Source organism: Protopterus annectens, chromosome 5.part1, assembly GCF_019279795.1.
Source record: "Protopterus annectens isolate FY-2018-M chromosome 5.part1, PAN1.0, whole genome shotgun sequence".
Lineage (NCBI taxonomy): Eukaryota > Metazoa > Chordata > Ceratodontiformes > Protopteridae > Protopterus > Protopterus annectens.
In genome coordinates, this window is record NC_056736.1 from 523529787 (window position 1) to 523544269 (window position 14483).

The 14483-nt window shown below is 37.8% G+C and overlaps 1 protein-coding gene across 1 annotated transcript in view; it reads right to left on the reverse strand.

Moving 5' to 3' along the window:
* The window catches only part of CFAP44 (cilia and flagella associated protein 44), a 1689287-nt gene that overhangs the window by 1615628 nt on the left and 59176 nt on the right, over positions 1–14483 (reverse strand). Inside the window, exon 2 of the mRNA XM_044073142.1 lies at positions 7715–7840. Within this exon, the coding sequence (XP_043929077.1) occupies positions 7715–7840 (126 nt within the window). The remainder of the gene's footprint in view (positions 1–7714; positions 7841–14483) is intronic.

A 14483-nucleotide genomic window follows, 5' to 3' on the forward strand; every position in this document is an offset into this window, starting at 1 on the left:
ATTTATAAGCCTAGCCCATAGTTATTTGGCTTTCGCCACCCCTTTAGTTTGAATAAAACTATGCCTATTATTTTGCTGTGCCTCTGTCAAGCAGTGACACTGAAGTAATCCCTGGGGTATATCTGCGATCTCCCATCCATTGGTCAAAATTCCTCTTGAACAAGGCCAGCGAGGTGCTCTGCCTCACATGTACCGGGATTTTGTTCCACAGCATAGGGAGTCTCTGGGTGATGAATCTGTCCCTCCAGCACGTTCTATTAATAACCGTGTCAAGGTTTAAGTCTCCCGCCCTTGTGGTTCTGAGGGATCTAGATTTTTTGAGGTGAAGCATATTCATCAAATCTGGGTTTGACATGGCCTTATATGTCAGGCACATGTCACCTCTGAGCAAGCGGTATGAGACTGAATAGAGCTGAAGTTCTTTCAGTCGGGCAGCATAAGACATATTTTTGAGACCCTTTATCCTTTTGGTGAGGAACTTTTGGGGCCTTTCCAGCTGCTGGAGGTGTCGGGTCAGATACATTCCGAATGGGGCATTGTACTCAATCATAGGTCTAATGAGTGATGAGTACAGGGGGACGATGACCTCCCTTGATCTAGATGTGAATCCCTTCATGATCAGGTGGGCAATGTAGAAGGTTTTCCTAACTACTTTAGCAACATGAGTGTCAAACGAAAGGCTACTGTCAACCTGGGTCCCCAGATCCCTGATGACTTCCTCTGTGCTCAGTGGATTGCCACCTATATGGTAGCTAGTGGTAACCTTGTTTTTCCTGAAGGGTATGACTATGCATTTCTTGGCATTTAACTTTAGGCCATGGCTCTGGCACCAGTTATCCGTTTCTGTGAGGCCCTTCTGAAGGATATCTGTGTCAGATGTGTTTTCGACTATGGCGCCCAGTTTGCAGTCATCTGCAAACTTTGTCAGCCATAACCCTCCTGGGTTTGCTTGTACTTCAGAAAAGTAGATGCCGAACAAGAGTGGGCCCAGGACTAAGCCCTGTGGGACACCACTTGTGACAGGCTTTGAGTCTGACATGGCTCCAGCGACTCTGACCCTGTGGGTTCTGTCACTTAGCCAGTTTGCAACCCATCTTGAGATGTATGGGTTTACATTCAAGCTGATGAGTTTTTCGATGATACCTGAGTGGGGTATTGTGTCGAAGGCCTTTGCCAGGTCAAGGTAGGCTGTATGGACTGCCTTTCCCTCATCAATGGCCTTGGTGACTGTCTCGAAAAAGTCAACCAAGTTTAAAAGGCATGACCTGCCTTTGACAAAGCCAAACTGGGTTGGATCCAAAGTCTGCAAGTTCCCTATGTCTTTATTTATGAGTTCAATTATGATCCTCTCCATGGCTTTGCAGATAAGGCTTGTCAAGCTAATGGGACGGTAATTTCCAGGGTCGGTGGAGGCACCGCCCTTGTGAAGTGGGACCACAGTCGCCGTGCGCCACTCCTTGGGTACGTATCCTGAGGTGAGGCTAAGATTAAACAGCTGTCCTAACTGCGGGTTTAATTCCTCATTGAGTTCGTGGAGCACACAGCCGGGGACACCATCCGGTCCCATGGATGCTGTGTTTTTGCTTTGGAGAGAGCAGTTCTCACCTGGGCGTTGGAGATGTTTGGGGGCTACAATCCTCTGGTATAGATATCTCTCCTTTGGGGAGGGGAGAAGTTTGCACTGAACCTGTCAGCCAGTATGTTGGCAATGTGTGTAGGTTCAGTAATCTTCACATCATTTTGAACTAATTCTGAGCATATCTGGGAGTTTCCTCCTAGGTTTCTAACATAGCTAAAGAAGGCCTTATGATTGTCTTTTGAGTCCTTGGCGATTTTTCTCTCAAAATTTGCCTTGGATGATTTTATGAGAGCTCTTAGTTTTTACTTATAATGATCAAAGGTGTCTTACCTTTCAAGGATTTTGCTCTATCTTGTAGTAGCTTCCTCCTTTTGTTGTAGAGCTTGTTTATGGCTGGGGTCCACCAGACTGGACGCTTGCCTTTGGTACAAAGAGTCTTAGTTTTGTTTGGGATTGCCTGATCCATGCAGTCCTGTAGGTGCTGGTAGAAGGCATTTGTAAGTGATTCAGCGGTTTGAGTAATGTTTACCACTGGCTCAGGGGCCTTAAAGGAGACCACACTAGTTTTTAGAAGTGTGAAGTCGGCTTTTGAGAAGTTTTTCACTGTGGTCTTTTTTATTTCAGGTGGGGGCGGGATGAGGACCTCCAGCGAGATTAGTTTATTATCTGATCTCACCAGTGAGGGGTATACTTCCGGTGTTGAACATTGTGATCCCATGTTCGTGATGATGAGATCAAGTATGTTTTCTCCTCTTGTGGGGATGGTGACATAGTTGTTCCATGGCATTTGAGATTATGAACTCCAGGAACCTTTGGGATAGAGTGTTTGGGCTTGAGTAGTGTTCCCAGTCTACATTAGGGTAGTTGAAGTCACCTAGTATGATGGTGTTTGGAGATACATTTATCCCCTCCAATGTTTTCAGGAAGGCCATGTGAGGTTCCTGAGTTTGAGAGGGTGGCCTGTAACATGCTACAAATTGCAGAGCAGTCTTGCCTATGGTTAATTGCACCTGGATGGTCTCCGATGCATCGTGCGTTGCCACCAACCTTGAGGTGTTGATGCATTTGCCCAGGTGGTATACTATCCATGCGGTTTGAAGTGTCCAATCTGTTGTTTCTGTGCTCTGGTAACCTGACAGCATTATTACCCGACATTTGCTGAATGAGTTGCGTGAGACTCAATACTGATTCATGTAGAGCATTGAATTCTGTCCTTGTAACCATCGTATCCGCATCTTGCGTGCTTCCAGAAGCCATACTAAAACCAAATCGAATATCCAACACAAACTAGGTGAAAAAATAGATCCAAAAGCACTAAGCAATCAAGCGGACAGTCAGTGAAAAATTATGAAAGAAATTTATTAGGTGAGCGCTTTCGGCTGTGAAATCCAGCCTTCATCAGACAAATTTAACTGCATAATGCAACACTTTTATGCATAAGGTGTGCTTGAAACAATTAATCAATTAAGGTATAGAACCGTCAAAACGGCGACAAATACTACCTACCATTTGCAATTTATGCCTGTACATGCATTAATTCATTTTAATTACACATATTAATTTATACAAACTACTTTTATGTAAATATATGTAACACTATGACTATAATTTAAAATTCATGTAGAACTATTAATATATAAAAATAAAACAAAACAATTATTAATATTAATAATAAATTGAATAATCTAAATAACTAAAAAACGGAAATTATTGAAATCAATTCAAGCACACCTCATGCATAAAAGTGCTGCATTATGCACACTAGTAAGGCCTTATTAAGTTTAATTCTGTTGGCTGCAAAAAAAAAAAGCAATTTAGTAAAAAATGGAAATCAAATTCTAAACCAACTCTATTCATAAGTATTTAAAATTGTAAAAGAAATGCCATAACAATACTAATTGTTGAGCAGAAATGTATATATTGTATATAGTTTTTGTTTTTATTAATCTCAAAATTTTCTCTCATTAAATATTTGTTTTATTCAATTCCTATATTTTATATTACTTTGTTAAATGAATACTATGTTTGAAATTTATACTAATGTGTTTAATTGTATACAATATATATATATATATATATATATATATATATATATATATATATATATATATATACACACACACACACACACACACACACACACACACACACACCAATAAAAATAAATTTATCAAAAAAAAACGTTGCGAAAGAGATAAAAGAATTAGAAGAGCGAGCATTAGAAAAAAGATGGCAAAAATTGCAAAGAAGTAAATGGAATTTGTAGGAATAATTCATGCAGAATTATGTTCAGGAGGAGGGGTGATGTTTCAAGGAAGGCATGAATTGAATGATTTATGTAATGTTGTGCTGAACAATTATTATAAAACAAAGAAACCTCTAAATATAATGTGTGTAAATGGAAAAATGTTACTACTGTCTACCTTCTTTTCTATTACTGTGCGCCTATGTCTTAATTGATATTTAATAAAAGTGTTTAAAAAATGAATGTTCACACAACTATTTCATAAATTGCTCAGTTCCTGCCTTCCCTGAAGCCTCCTAATAGAATTAAACTTAATAAGGCCTTATTGTGTCTAGGCAGTTCAGAGTCTATATCCCAGCTTATTTCCTTAAGTTACAACTGTCTACACCCCCCCCCCCCCATTATCTGTGACAGCGTATGCTGCAGGTAATTAAAATCTGCCAACTCATTATACTCCCAGAAATCTTGTTCCCAGTTACCTCTGTCTAACCCATCCCACATCCAACAATTGCTATCTACCTGAGGAAAATTCTTTGAATTCTGCTTGAGGTATAAAAATGCCTCTGCAAACACTTCCAAGTATGTAACAAGTCCAAAAGTTTTAGGATTTTTACTTGGAAGCAATACACATATCCTCCCATTGTTCCCTTGTAAATTGCTTTTCCAGTCTTTTTTTTCCCAGTCTTTTCTAACCTCCTCTGACAGATTCTTATAATTATCATGCAATATTTTACATGTCCTAATTATCCCCCTTTTTAACAACAACTTCTGTTCTAGATTTGACTAAGCACTCTACCTGACCAGGTCTTTAACTGCCTGATCCCATTGTCTTTCTCTATACTCTGACATCAATCCCTGATAAGAAAGGCAGTCGCTAACCTGCAATCCAATCTTCTTCTTGGCCTTATTCCACTCTGAATGAATGTTAATTGTTAAAAAGAAAACATGTATGTATAGCGGGTCCACTTCACATGACTGAAAGCTCAAAATACTGAAATTCACATGACTGGAAACTCAAACTACTGAAATTCATTTGACTAAGTCCACAATACCAAATGTTCAAAATAGTGAAAACTCATTTGACTGAATTTCAGAATACTGAAAGCTTAAAATGCTGAGTTGTAAAATACAAAATGGCAGTGTGTACAGTACTGTAAGGAAAGTAAAGGGTCTATGCCCTTTTCCCCACTGTAGTGCGATCCAGGAATTAGCATATATAGTTTGGGAGGTGTGGGGGTCGTAGACCCCACCTAGTTTGGGTTTATATCATCTGGTGTCTGTTAAAAAGGTAAGTAAGTAGTTTTGAATTTTGGAAAGAGTTAGTCAGTGTTGTAAGTGTGCATTTTTTTTCTTTTATAGTTTTCAGTTGGTGAGACGAATTGTTGGTGATATTTGCGCGGTTTTATTTGGTATTGTGAACCTAGGCATTGTGAAAGGTTTTGTGAATGTTAAAGTTATTTGTGATGAAATGTTTGGTATTAACAGATCTGTAAATTTCTTGTTATGTTAAACAATTCACAGGTGAAGGGAAACACACGTCATGCCTATGGCTTAACATTTTGTATTTTGCAATTCAGCATTGTAAGCTTTCAGTATTCTGAAAATCTATCAAATTAATTTCAGTATTTTGAGCTTTCAGTCATGTGAAGTGAACCCATGTATAATGCATGAAAATGAAAAGTGTTTGTTATGATTTGTTTTCTTTTTGATTATTATATGTGTAATTAAGTCATGGTTTACAATGTAAGAATTTAATAAAAAGTGATGAAAAACATATAAAGTTATAAATTACAAAATATATATATTTTCATTTATTTACTCTATTCACAGGGTTTTGACTTGTTTAGTCTCCGAAGGCCAGTTTTTCAGGGGACATCCGATGTGGTATTTACATGAACAAGGAGAAATTTGGTTAGGACACCAGGGAAATTCCCTTTTTCTGTGTGGAGGATGTTGAAAAATTATAGGATGGTGAACCACTGCAAAGGCAGCAAGGAATGGGCTGCAGAAGTAGATGGTGATGATTCCAAAGTTGCATTTTAAACGAATTTGTTTGCAGAAAGCAATACATTTAATTAAGCTAAATCACAGGCAAGTGAAGGTTAGAACCCTTCTGTGAGGAGGGTTATCAGAGGACATGTTACATGTCCTAATTCAGCAGGCTTAGAAGCGTCATGGGGAGAAGTACTGGAGAGAGTGGATAGTGGAAAGCAAAATGTAAAATAAATAAATAAAATGGAATATGTGGAGGTTTCTGTTAATGCAGGGACAATACACCTTGATGAAATAAAGTGAGGATAAGAGAAAATACACAGCAGAAGAAAGTTCTGGTAAAAGGGTTGAAAAGTGAGTGATACTTCAAATACTAAAACCACTGGTAACAATTAAATCTAAACCTTCCATTGACAGATACAATAGGTAAGATAATACAGTCGTGCCATTAGACATACAGGATCCAGAAAAAGAGTATTTCTCTGATTTTATTTTTGAACCATTTTAGACAAGAAAAATTCCTATAAGGATTGTCAAGAAAAAAATAATGGTCATCTGTAGATAATTATGTTTTTACAGCCCAAAATGCAATTTAAGAAAAAAGTTACAATTCAATTTAGAAACAATGATGTGGAAAAAACTGATTAGAAAAATATTTAAAAGACTATGAGTGATACAGTGACTGATATTCATAAGATAACATAAATCTTTGAACTGGAGGGTGAGAAGGTATAGTGTCATTGAAAATGCAGGAAGAAAATGTTAAACATTTATAAGTGCCATACACGTGGCAGAGTGTAGAGATACAGTGCATTATACAAGGCCCAGCCTAAATGTTGTGTTCTTTGTGGTTCCATTTGGCCACTTAAATCAATTAATATGATAACAGGACATATGTTCAATATGGCAAAAGATGTCATACTAAATGTTATAAGTACAAAAAGAAAGGACACTTTCGAATGGACTATGGGGAAAAGAAGGGGGTGAAATGAGAATACACCTGAGAGAAACAAAAATAATGATACATGCAATTTATATAAATAAAACAACAGTTAATATTTATTTACCTGCACTAGAGAGTGGTCAAATGTTAATGCAGTTGAGTTTGCCATTGTGCAAGTTTTAAGATGAAATATTTTAAAACCTTGTACATAGCGTGGCTTTGGAATTATTGATGCAAATATGAATAAGCAATATTTGACGCCTACTGGCATCAGTAAGAGTTAACTGTGGATGCACCTGGAGGCGTCACTCAGTTGTAATGAGTTAGAACACCATTACACACAAACGCACAGTTACTAGATAGCCTCAGTAAAGTATTCCAGCATTAGTCCTGCAAAGCTGTTCTTTGCCCATATCTGGTTGTCTGCCAAGATTTAAAAAAAAAAAAAATTACCCCACAATACTATCAGTTATGATCTTGGGTACTCTTTCTACCATAGTCATCACATCATCTTGAAAAGGAATCAGGTTGATCATAGGTGGGATGGGGAAGAGAGGTCACAAATTAGTCATCTTTATAGCACTTCCCCATACAGTGTCACAGTTGTGGATGCTTTGAATAAAGGCTCTGCAAGCCCTTCATTCATTAATTCGTCATTTATATTTAAGGTAACTAACTAATACCACCATTTTCTTTACTAAAAGAAAGAAAGAAAAAAATACTAGAAAAGCACCCCTAGCCAAATGGCATATTAATATCAACATACTAACAAAAGTGCTATAAACAATTATTTTAGCTTCTAACATGCAGTGATCTTTCTTCAGAAGATGGCAAATAGTGTAGCAGTTTCTGTAGCTGATAACATTGAAGCTATTGACTAGCTAGAAGGAATGTCCTGCATAGTTGGAATGCTAAGAAATCACTTCCTTTAACCTGTTGGCATCTTACGACTCACCATCTTCTTTTGAGTTACTGATTGCACCAGCATCTGACATCCTTTCATCCTGCTTTTGCTCCAGATTTTCACTCTCTTTAGCATGTCCTTCATTTACAGCTTCCTCCATGTCTTCTTCACCTTGCTCTGTGAAAAGATGAAAAAATTCCAAAATCACATAAGCAATAACATTCACTTTATTATGGTCTGAGTATCAAGTTTAACAGAACTACACATTTATCTATAAAAAACTGCAGGGTTTAACAATATAACAGGAACTAAACATTTATCTAGAACAAATTTTTGGCTCTTCCTTTCCTCACTGAATGAGCCACACAAGAAGGATTTAAGCACCCTCGTTCTTAGATTTCATCTATTAAAAATAATAATAATAAGACTATGACTTTGCTCTGTCCAAGAGGTTTTACATACAGGGTTTTACAAACTGGGAATCCAGAAAGTAAGGCATGGGAAATGACAACACCCCTTGCCAAGTAGTTTCTTCACACATATAAACTCCAAAACAAGCAGAAAGCACTCGGATAGCTGTAACCCCAATCCAACATTTATTAAATAAGCACCAAGGACAAGTAAATCACAAATGCTGAGCACAACCAGTGCACCCCAACTCTAATTCGGGGAGTCGTCTCTTAACCAGTTGGCAATCCACCTAACCTCATATGTGTCAATTTGGAGCTCCTTCAACTTGCTTATTCTATTCACATGCTGTATGATATCAAATTACTTGGCAAAGTGAAGGCACTCTGTGTGGACAGCTTGTCCACAATCTATAGACTGAGTAATCCTACCAAAGATGTTTGCAAGACTCATTAGCCAGGGTCTACCCTTGACAAAGTCAGACTGGTAGGGATTATGTCTGGTAAGATTTTTGACATCATAATTAATTAGATTAGTTATGATACATTCCATGGCTTTGCATATAAGACTCTTTAGGATGTGACTAGTTATGAGCAGTTTACAAATCATAAAACATTATCTTCTTCCCCTGTCTTACTGTATTTTTATTTAATTTTTTTATCAGTTAAAATTAAGTAATGTGCATTCAGTTACAGAATAATATAGTAAATTCACAGAGAGTGAATCAGGAAAGAGTTAATTATCTGTTAATGAGTATGAAAAGACATAGTTATGTGTTAATGATTTGAAATTTTAATTTTACAGGATTCAGTCTTATAAACTTGTAAGCCAAATATTGGTATAGTAAAGTTTATCCAGCGTTATAGATTATTTAGCTGTTACCTGTTTTAACCGTTACCTGGAACTCTTGAATGGGCAAACAAAGAAGGGAAGAATGCAGGCAGGTTATCTGCTCAGAGGAGTAACAATCCAGATTTTTGTCTCATATTTTCAGATTGTTTCTCATAAATTTGTGTTTTTCTGACAAATCATTGAAGACTGAAGTTGAGTTTTAGACTTCATATCCTCAGAAAGTGCATACTAATGCGAACAATATTGTTCTATCCACTTTCTAAGGAGGTCGGGGGATGTATGTGTGTGTCATACCTCTCAACTGTACAGATTTTCACAGAGGCTGAGGTATGTGTGTGTGAGAGAGAGTGAAATGCCCTATTTAGAGTTGGCAGGTGGATTTTATTTTCGCGGAATTGTGAGCTTCAAGGGAAGAAAAGTTTACTACTGCTCATGCTAAGTCTGCTTAAAATGTGCAACTGTTTTGTTTAGCAAATGGCATCACTAGTGTGGTGTAGAATTTCAAAACAGTCTTAGTAACACAGCAGGTAGCATACTTGCATCTTGATTTAGAGGGCTATAGGTTCTACTCCCAGCGCATGTGGATTTCCATTTGAAGGGGGTGGAGTGCTGCAATCTTAACTATGTCCTCCTTTGGATGAGATGCCAAGTAACTAGGAACCTGTGTTTCCGCTTGCCACTTAATTCCTATTTCAATATACAAGCTTAGCATTTTTTTTAAATGTAACATAGGCAATTTATTGTTTAAGGGCAGCAGGCACTGAATTTGTAGATGAAACACTTAAATATAAAGCTGTTTTCTAACAACAACCTCTGCATTAGTTTCAGATCTCGTTAATGTGAAATTATTCAGATGACTTCTGCAGAGATTGTGCATATTGACTATTGACTGATATTGGTGGACTGTAATGATAGATGTTTAAATGGCCTTTTATGGTTGAAATGTTCTGAATTGGGCAATTTGTCATTATTGGTTCATATGTTTTGTTTCACTGCTTACTGGAAAAAATGTTCAAAACTATAAAACACACTCTAAGTGGTGCTGTATTAACAAGGGATATAATTCAATTATTATATATTATAATGAATACAATCAGGAAGGTGAATCAAAGCAGTTATGCATGTTTCTGAAATGTGTGCAAGGGGCCTATGATTTGAAAACAGTCCAAAGGTAAACTTAACCTGGCACTGGCCAGATGCATTTTCTTTGAATGTGGGTTTCAATGCTGTTTCGGTGAATGCGAGTTTCAAAAGTAAAGAAGTTTTAATGCTAAGTCTGTTTTCATTGCAAGACTATTGCTTTGTAAAGTTTAGCAAATGTCTATCAGTTTTTGTGCTATAAAATAGGAGGTTACTTGACTATTGGCCCTTAGGCCCTAAAATTTGAAATAAAAGTTGTAAATTAATGGGGAAAAGAAGGGGTGGAAATGAGAATACACCTGAGAGAAACAAAAATAATGATACATGCAATTTATATAAATATGCACTGTAAACATATCTTTATAATTGTCAGTATTAAGTGATGATGATGATTGTAATGAAGATGAAAATTAAATATTGTTGGGGGAGGACCAAGGTGGACTAACAAACAGAAGGGAAAACTGGACATTTACAGAAAGTGGAGAAAAACAAAATGAAAAAATATTACTGTGGCCGCAATACAAAATAGTTTTAGTATGCTGCAAACCAAAGGCAGTGATGAAGGGGAAGTGATGGAATGACTAAGGTGAAGGGGAGTAATTCAATAGGAGAAAGATTCAATTTACAGATAAAAAGGGAAATAGATAATTTAGATCTAGTCTCAGTTAATGTAGGTAGCTTGAAAAATGATGCAAATGATTTGTTTTTCAGTGTTGCAAAAAAATAAATAAATAAGTGGATGCTGACGTTATTTCTTCATTAGATAGTGATTTTAATTATTGTGGAACAAAAAAAAAGGATTTTTAGAACAGGACAATGCCAACTATCGCAGTGTTGATTAGACATTGAGAAATAATTTTTTTAGATCATGCTATTATCATAGCAGATGGAACATTCTAATTAGACATAAGAAATAGAAGGTAAGCTGACAAGGCTTATTGTAGTTTATGTCCATACAGATGTTAAGAAAAAAAATACATTTTAACAATTAAAATCATATAGTTCTGGTAAATATGAATAAAACAATAGAGGATATAAACTGCAATATCAGAAAACAAAAATAAAAAGTAAATAAGAACATGAAAAAATTAAATAAATCCTTTAAATGGGACAGTTGACTATAGGAAAAATAAGAGATTTTACTAATGACAGTCAAAGATTTTGATAATATTTTGTCAGAAACATTATTAGAATTACAAGGTGGAAAACTGCAAGTAGAATTCACAGACTGATGTGGAATGTGGACAATGCAGAAATTATAAATCATGGAAAGACATTAAAAGTTATATGGGAAAATGTTTATAACACTAAGGAAAGCAATACTAAAACTATGGAAAGAACATAAAACTATGATTACAGTTTACAGAACAAGGTCAGAATAGTGGATAGTATATAAACAGAAATACAAGAAAGTACATATGTAGGTAGAAAAATGATGCCTGGGAGACAAAATATATGACAGGTTAATCGGAAAATAGCAGATATACCCTAGTTTCAGAATATGTATTTATAAAAAAAAAAAAAGAAGTTATGTTCTTACCATAATGTTCCGTGTGTGTTGTTGATCGTCATTCATTCATGACGGAGGGGTTTTGGTTCCATCCTTGGAACTGACTCGGCTGATATAACAAGTTTGTGCCAGCCAAAAATGCTCAAGCTAAGGTTACCCATAATGCCCCTCTCCTAATCTCCTCAGAAACAGTTTGCCCATAAGGGTAATAAAGCGGAAGCTTTATCTGAGCAAATGCACTAACACATAACCAGGACCAAATCTGAACCTCCCGGACTCTTTTGGAGGGGGTTAGAACTTTATGGTAAGAATATAACTTCTTTATCTGATATCGTTAATCTTCATTCATTCATGACAGAAGGGACAGAGTCCCTAGCTATTTTATGTCATGGGAGGCCCTATGGAAGGATATTCCTGAGCACCATTGAGCCAAAGGATGCTCTCCCCCTGGAGACCAAATCCAATTTGTAATGAAAGATAAAAGTATGAGGGGTAACCCAAGTAGTTGCTGCACAAATGTCGTCTATAGAAGCTCTTGAATGAAAAGCCACTGAAGTAGCAACTGATCTGGTTGAATGCACTTCGATTTTAGTAGTTAAATGTATATGGTTTTGTTGATAGACAAAAGAGATGCAGTCTCTCAACCACTTTGCCAAAGTGACTTTGGAAACTGATTTTCCTAACTTGGATCCTGAAAAGGACAGGAACAATTGGTCAGATGTATGGAAAGACTTAATCCTATCTAAGAAGAAATGCAGTTGTCTATGCACATCTAATAAATGCAAACAGTATTCCCCATTATTAGAAAAATTTGGGAAGAACAGTGGTAAGTTGATAGATTATATGCATGACTCCTTTCAAAAAAGGTTTTACAAAGATGGCAAGATACTGAGGAATCTTGGAAACCATTATGGAAGTTTAAGATGACTGCTAAATGGACCCTGATCATAGAAGCTGAAGCTCCTGAATGGAGTAAAGTTGATAAATACTCAAACACTGAACTAAAGGGAGCTAGAAAGGGGTCCAGTCCCTTCTCTCAAGACCAAAACACAAGTCTGTTCCATTTGTCATGATACATTTTCCTGGTGGATGGTTTATGGGAAGCCTATTTTTCATACAAGGGAAGAAAGGTTATTTTGCCTGCCATGATAAATTTTCCTGGTGGATAGTTTATAGGAAGCTAGAAGTATTTTTCATACAAGGGAAGAAAGGTTATTTTGCCTGGCAATTACTGGACGTGGAGGTACCAAGCTGTCAACTTGAGGCTCAATATGTTTGAATGGATCAAACCCTGTGTCTGTGACAGTAACCCTGGAGTTGGATCCAGAGTCCATGGGTGGTGAACCAGGTCAGGCCAAAGGAAGGGAAACCAGACTTGTTGGGGCCAATTACTTTGTTTCTCAACCAAAGAGCTTTCTTTAGAAATTGTGAGATCAGGGGAAAGAGAGGGAAAGCATAAAGCAGTCCCACGGGCCAATTGTGTACTAGAGCATCCCTTGGGGACTCGCCCTGAGGGGAGATTAGGGAAAAGTAGCTGCTGCATTTGTGGTTGGTGGGGGATGCAAATAGATCGCAGCAAGGCTGAGCCCAGTGACAGAAAATCTCTGAGGCTACTTTGGGATAGAGAGCCCACTTGTGAGCCAGGAGGCTGCATCTACTCAGTTTGTCCACAATCACATGGGAGCTCCCGGGAATGTGTACTGCTACCAGAAAGTGGTTGGAAGCTATCGCCCATTACCATACTCTCATGGCTTCCTGACACAAAGTTGGATCTGGTTCCCCCCAGTTTGTTGATATACCAGACTGACATGTTGTCTGACTGAATAGCAATTGTCCCCAATGGGAGGGCAGATTGGAATTCTTGCAACACCAGGAGCACCGCCCTCAGTTCTAGGACATTGATATGCAAGTTGACCTCAAAGGGGATCGTAGTTGAGATCTTAGTTTGTGAAGCCTGTTATGAGGAAGAGCAACAATGTAAGCCCTTGTGTCAAATCCTGCTCCTATAAATTCTAGGCTTTGAGTAGTTTTGACTTCTCTTCATTTCTTGATATTCCTAAGAGCCATGCTAGCTGTAGGGTGTAGTGCAAATGAAGAATCAGTAGATGCTTGGTGGGGGCTATAAGGAGCCAATCGTTTAGATATGGAAATGCCCGGAATCCTTGTAGTCTCAAGTGAGCTGTTACTACTGCCATACATTTGGTGAACACTCTGGGGGCTGTGGAGAGATCAAAGGGCAGCGCTCAAAATTGGTAAATGTCTGGCTCCCAGCCGGAAGGGGAGATATCTTCTGGAGCATTTGTCCATTTTTATATGGTAATACGCATCCTGGAGATCTGTCGAGCACATCCAGTCTTCTTTTTCCAGAAATGGGAGGATAGACTGAACCATGACCATCCAGAATTTGGTCTGTTTGATGAACTTGTTTAGGATGCGGAGGTCCAAAATCGGCCTCCAGTCCCCTGTCTGTTTTTTTGGCACTAAAAAGAACCTTGAATAGAATCCAGATTCTATCTGGACTGGTGGGACTGCTTGGATGACTTTTTTCAAGCAGATTTCAAATTTCTTGTGCTGCTATGTCCCTCTGACTGGGTGAAATGTCAGGGAATCACCTTTGTGGTCTTGGGTAAAGATCGAAGGGGATATGGTAACCTCTGGCAATTATCATCGACACCCAGGAATCTGATGTTACTGAGTGCCAGGCTAAGTGGAGCAGAGAGAATCGTCCCCCAACTGCTTCCAGAGGCAATAAATAAAGAAGTTAAGTACTCACCATAATGTTCCATGCGAGTTGTCCATCTTGCCTTCATTCTATACTGATGGGTTCGGAACTGATCCTCTGTTCCGACTCGGCTGCTTACTAAAGTTCAAGGTCTCAAACTTGCTCGTGGCTCCTTCCCTATCCCATGA